The 6,000-nt window shown below is 51.3% G+C and overlaps 1 protein-coding gene across 14 annotated transcripts in view; it reads left to right on the top strand.

The window, feature by feature from the left end:
* The window catches only part of PWWP2B (PWWP domain containing 2B), a gene marked incomplete at its 5' end in the record, with an annotated part of 42,591 nt that continues 37,132 nt past the window's right edge, over positions 542–6,000 (top strand). For all 14 annotated transcript variants that reach the window (XM_021398453.1, XM_021398443.1, XM_021398452.1 and 11 more), the window contains 1 exon segment: positions 542–2,159. In XM_021398453.1, the coding sequence (XP_021254128.1) occupies positions 542–2,141 (1,600 nt within the window).

Here is a 6,000-nt window from a genome sequence, read left to right as displayed (position 1 = left end):
ATGCAAAGACCAGGGGAGCAGAGCAGAACTGCGCCAGTGAGCCCATGGCTGGGAAGCATGGGATGCACAGCAAAGCCCGCTGGTGTGGGTTTGGGGGAGAAGCTGAAAGCCAGGCACGCGGGCGCAGTGTGGGCAGGGGCTCTGGTGGCTCCTGAGAGGGCAGCACGGCACATACGTAGCACTGGCCTCCTGTGCCTTCAGCAGCCTGCTCCCAGGGCGTGCGGCTTTGTCTGCTAGAACTTAAGACTTAGAGCAAAGCCTCTCTGTGCAAACAGTGCGTGGAAAGAGATGCTCATCTCCGCGCCCTCTCTGGCATAGGAGGAGGATACCTTTTCTAAGTTTTGAAGCAGAGTTACTTCTTTCAGCCGCGGAAATGGTTGCCTTGTCTTAAAAGGGAAAAATACCGCATTATTAGGAAATGGAAGCCTCGTGCGATGTGTTTTTTCGTTTTTGTGAAACTGGCGCGTTTGCTGTGCAGCCATCCAGAGGCGCGTCCTTCCACCGCCCTGACTGTCTCCCTCCATCTCTCACCCTGCTGCAGGTCCGGGCTGTTCTGCCTGCCGTCCTCCTTCCCGAAGCCCGAGGAGCCTCCCGCCGCTGCCTGCGCCGTTCCTGCTGCCGGGGATCCCACGCGTGGTGAGACGCAGCCGCAGCCCGGGGACGAGCAGGTGCCGCCGCTGCTGCCCGCGCCACCCGGCAGCCTGCCGCCCTACCCGCCCTACTTCGAGGGAGCGCCCTTCCCGCGCCCGCTGTGGCTGCGGCACACCTACAGCCAGTGGGTTCCGCAGCCGCCGCCGCGGACCATCAAGAGGACACGGCGGCGCTTGTCGCGGAACAGAGACCCGGGGCGGCTGATCATGAGCACCATCAGGCTGCGGCCTAGGCAGGTGCTCTGTGAGAAGTGTAAAAACACTCTGAACCCCGAGGACGAGAGCACGGCGGGGCAGAACGCGAAAACGAGGAGGAAGCTGAGCATTCAGGACAAGGAACAGAAAAAGCACGGCGACTCCGACTGCCTGGAGAAAAGGAACAAAAGAGAGAAGAGAGAGGATGACAAATTTTCTGGGGAGCTGGTGCATCGGACACCCGTTATCAAAATATCCTACAGCACGCCGCAAGGGAAGGGCGAGGTTGTGAAGATCCCCTCCCGAGTGCACGGCTCGGTGAAACCGTTCTGTGCTGAACGGCTGGTGCAGAACGGGGAGGAGGACCGGGAGGAGGTCGGGGACGCTGAGCAGTGTCGAGAAACCAAATGCTTAACAGACAAGGCAGCGGGCGGCCAGCTTGCTTCCATTCCCAAACTGAAGCTGACGCGGCCGGCGCATCCCAGTGCGGATGTCCCACCTCCAAAGATACGGCTGAAGCCCCATCGCATCAACGATGGTCAGAGTGTTTCCATTTATAAGGCAGAACTGATCGATGAGATAAACGTCCTTCAGAACAGCGGGGAGACCAATCCTGGTGCGTTTTACACCAATGATTCGGCAGACAGAGGTTTGGCTGAGATCTCTTCGGGGAGTTCGGGTGAAGACGATGACTTTAAAAGGTTTTCCCAAGGTAAAGACGGACACGATAACTTGGCTTTCCTCATGAATTACCGGAAAAGAAAAGCAGATTCTTCTAGTTTGTCGGTGTGTAGTAATGACAGTCTAGACGAATCCAAGTCTTCTAGTTCGGAGGTAACATCACCAGAAATGTGTGACTTTTTGCCTGGTGATGATGCATCAGTCTCTTCATCTTCAAAAGATGAGCGTAAAATTGTGCCGCCCTTGACGGTTAGGCTGCATACCCAAAGCGTGTCCAAATGTGTCACCGAAGACGGCAGAACTGTATCAGTGGGGGATATTGTTTGGGGTAAAATTCATGGATTTCCATGGTGGCCAGCACGTGTTCTTGATATAAACCTTAGCCAGAAGGAAAATGGGGAACCTTCGTGGCGAGAAGCCAAAGTTTCATGGTTTGGTTCTCCAACGACTTCATTCTTATCTGTTTCAAAACTTTCTCCTTTCTCTGAATTTTTCAAACTGAGATTTAATCGCAAGAAGAAAGGGATGTATCGGAAAGCTATCACGGAGGCTGCGAAGGCGGTGGAGCACCTGACTCCAGAAATAAGAGATCTCTTAACACAGTTTGAAACATAACTGTGCCGCCAGCATCAGGTGAGTGCTTGCCGGGCCAGCGCTTCCCTCAGAGAAACTTCCATGTCTTTTTTTAACCAACATTCCCCTGTTTGCATTTCTTTTTCCTTGAGAACTGATCTCATCAGTTATTAAACTTAAATGCCTGGGTGTGAGTTGGTGGTGGTAATTTCAGAGGTGATAAGAGCTGTTAGCTCCAGAGCTTTGGGAGGAATGTGGGACCAACACCCCGAACCTAGAGGGGAGCACAAAGCAGTTGACACCTTCAGGAAGCAGGCAGTGCTTGCTCGGAGAGCTGATACAATTGCAGTGGTATGTGAGAGTCATTTGCAGCTGGGACGTGGTGAGTATTGGTAGTAACTCATCTGGGACAGAACTAATCCTGTGAGGCTGAAGGGTCAGCGGCCCCAGGCTGTTTTCTGAACTAAAACTCTTCTTGGAGTTGAGATTATATTTATCGCATCTAGGCGCTTATACCAAGCGGTTACCCACAAGAATTAGGTGCTTTTGAAGGTCCTTTCTTCCCCTGCAGTTACTGCAACCCCTGTAGTGTCTATTTCTTACGATGGCACTTTCTTTATGACTACTCAAAATGATGCTACTAAAAACCGCCTGGCTGGGGAGTAGTATTTCACAGCGCTCGTGGCTTGGCTTGTTGCGGTGTTGGCGCGTAGCTGCAGGCTGGTCAGGATCACCCACTGCAATTCTTCTGGTCTTCACCTGCAACCTCTTGGAGGACGTAAAATTGGGAGCATGAACATGGGAACTAATTCTTTTTGATGCCTCTGTATTTTGCTTTTGCTGGTTGCAAGTGTGGAGGTGGGTAGGTCTCCCCTCACGTCAAACAGTCAAAACTTTGTCCCTGATGAAAATGCGGTACCTGTAAATGCCGGCTGTGGTGTGACTGGGAACGGGATGGCTGTGTGTAGTACTGGTGCTGCCTGCTGCACTGCCCTCAGTGAAATCCATGGGCAAAATTCCATCAGCTTGACTAAGGTCTAGAACTGTTTCACAGCCTTCCAGTCGTCGTTACCTAGATAGGACCTCATCTGTGATGCTATTAAACAAGGGGGTGGATTAGCTTTTAACCTGAAAACCATTACTTATCATTAGGAAGGGTCTTGTTGTTAAATGCATAGCTGTTATATAGTGTCTTGCAGTGGATTTTTACTGGTTCATTATATTGTCCCGTAAGCTTTTCCCCGAGTTTTCTTTCTCATGCCACAAGGAGTGTGTGTGCGCAAGCCAGTACTGCTCCTGCTGCAGGCTGTTCTCTGCTCTGTACCTCAGCAATTAGAATGCAATGGGACTGTGATGGGCTGTGCTCCTGTAATCCTGGGGGAAAAAAGGACTTTTTAGATCCTCTGTTGCGGGGCTTCGCAATTTGCTTGAGAGTGATGAACTTGATTGAATTGAGTTATTCCATCCCAGCAAGCCTGGTTGGAGTGTGTATTGAGAGTCTAGCATGTTCATCTTGTGGGCTCAGGGTTCTGGACAGCTGGACACTCAGTCAAGTAAGAATATGTAACTGCGGCAGCAGCGTTTAAGCTTCAGCCTTGGTTTTGCTGCTTAATTCTAGCTTAAGGCTTTATTATATTGAGAGTGTTTGGATTGGACCCAAATTCGTTACTAGCTAGATCTGGAGCGTGCTCAGGGGGTGCTGTCTGTTCCAACAAAAGAATAATGGCCAAAATCTGTGGCTCCTGGATAAACCAGTCTGGGGGCATGTCAGCAGGAGGGATGCTGTCACCTGCATAGTGCTGTGAGCTCCGCTGGCCTGTAGGCGCCGAGCAGAGAGTATGGAGCACGTCTGTAAAGTGAGGGAAAGGAGAAGATAATGAGAACAATGAGAAAATGATGAGATGACCAGGGTAAATGACATAGAGTCATTTACCATGTACAGCTGTTGTGTTGGCCTTCAGCTGGCTTTCTGAGGTTGGTTTTCTGCCTTACCTGTGTCTGAGGTGAGCTGCCTGCATGATGATTTGATACACAACTGCATTTACTCAGAAGAAAACGAGAAAAGCAGAACAAAACAACTTCCCATGTTCCACACGTGCCATGTTTGCTCAGATTCCCTGCTAAACCCACGTGCCTGGGCTTTGGTATGTCACTTGGATGACAGCTCATTGGTTCTGGTCTTTGCCCTCTATCTAGTTCACTTCCACCAGGAGCATTGAATTTTACTGCTTTCCTTGAGTGATCCTAGGGTAGCTCTGCAAGATTTTTCCAGCTGCTAGTTGACTGTTCTTTCCTGAATGCTGTAACTTAACTTTTCTCTCACGTTTGCGTTTCCTTAGTCCTAGGACTTGGACGCTGACATCTGAGCTACAATTAAAAGTCAGAAGGCTCTGTGGTCCTTAACAGACAGCACAGCCTTGTTGTATCAGTTACAGCTGTTTCCAGGAGCAGGCATATAGCTGTAATACCACACTGTGCAGCTGGAAAAGTCCATTGTGCTGTGACTTCTCCAGCAGCTGCATGAGGGCCCCTTGCTGTGCTTGGGAGGTGCATCCAGCGCCTGCACTTTGCTCCTGATAGTCCCAGGCATGGCAGAGGTTTGGAGCTGCTGACACATTCTGTTGTGGATCTCTGCTGACATATGGTGCTGTTCTGTAAGTCATGGAGGGGAACTGCTGGAAAAAAACGTACGAACCATTCAGGTAATTTGTGAATGCATATAAAACTGCAAGCAACTGGATTTGAAAAAGAAAACCTTTTTGGTTTGGAGAAGTTATGATTGTTTTGTGTGTTTATTATTCTGTCCTTATTCTTTTGCAAGGAGTGTACTTTATTAAAACCCTGTCACTGACTATTAAGCCAAGGTTTCTGGAAGAACAGCAGGGAGGCTAGCAGCTCGTAAAAGCTGTGTTGTAAGACACTTGGTTTAGAGCATAGCCGGGAGAAAAACACACTCTGCGTGTTCTCAGGCCTTGTAGCTTCTGCTTTTGTAGCCTTTGTGCAGGGGTGCCACCAGCCTGGTGCTGTGTGTGCTGCAGAGATGGCTCCTGCTTTGCAGCTGAACATGGCTGAGTTTGTACCCGGTGTCACAGCACCAGTACTGGCTCTGCTCGCTCTGAGGCTGAAGGCCGCTGTTAACGGCAGTGCCTGAAAGCAGTGACAGCACCAGGAGATCGGATGGCCTCACTGGCCTGGGCCTACCCTGCTGGCTATCAGGTCCCATGGCCCCCAGGGTGGGAGCCAGCATGTGGCCCGGTCCTTCCTTGGGCCTGCCTCTACTGCAGAGCCTGGAAAAATGAGTGCCTGGGAGTGTGGACAGCATTGGCTCTGTCTGTCCTCAGAAACGCCCTTCATTGCCCTGCGAAGTCCCAGCTGGGGGTAGGCTGTGTGCTCCCCAGCCTTCTGCAGGAGGTTAGGGGAGGATGGATCGGGCTCGGGTCTGGCCCTGCAGCCCCAGGGCCTTCACAGCAGCATGGGGGCAGGAGGCTGCTGGGGACAGGACCGCTGGTGTCCCTGAGCCTGGCCAGCCTGGGAGGTGCTCCATGACAACAGCTGGAGATGCTAGAAATACAGTAGGGAACTCATCTTTGATGTACCAAAGTGGCTATTCTGGAGAGCTGAGCTCTTGGTAATCAGATGTCTGGACTATTGCTTGGGAAAAAAATGAAAGCCAGAAGAAACTGAGGCTGAAATACAGGGAGTGGAGGGGACTGACCTCAGCACTGTCTGCCTGGAGTGGTAACTGTGAGGCTTTTACAGACCTGGTGGGACTTCTTGTGTTGTCCTCAGCCCAGTTCAGGTCTGGGATTTGTCTCCAGAGGTGGTGGGTGGTCAGAAAGGCTTTTTGGGGAGTGGAGAGGCTGCAGCTGGGTGCTGGGGATGCATTTCTCAACAGCCTCCA

The sequence above is a fragment of the Numida meleagris genome, chromosome 5 (genome assembly GCF_002078875.1).
Source record: "Numida meleagris isolate 19003 breed g44 Domestic line chromosome 5, NumMel1.0, whole genome shotgun sequence".
Taxonomy (NCBI): Eukaryota; Metazoa; Chordata; class Aves; order Galliformes; family Numididae; genus Numida; species Numida meleagris.
This window is presented reverse-complemented; position numbering and strand designations above follow the sequence as displayed.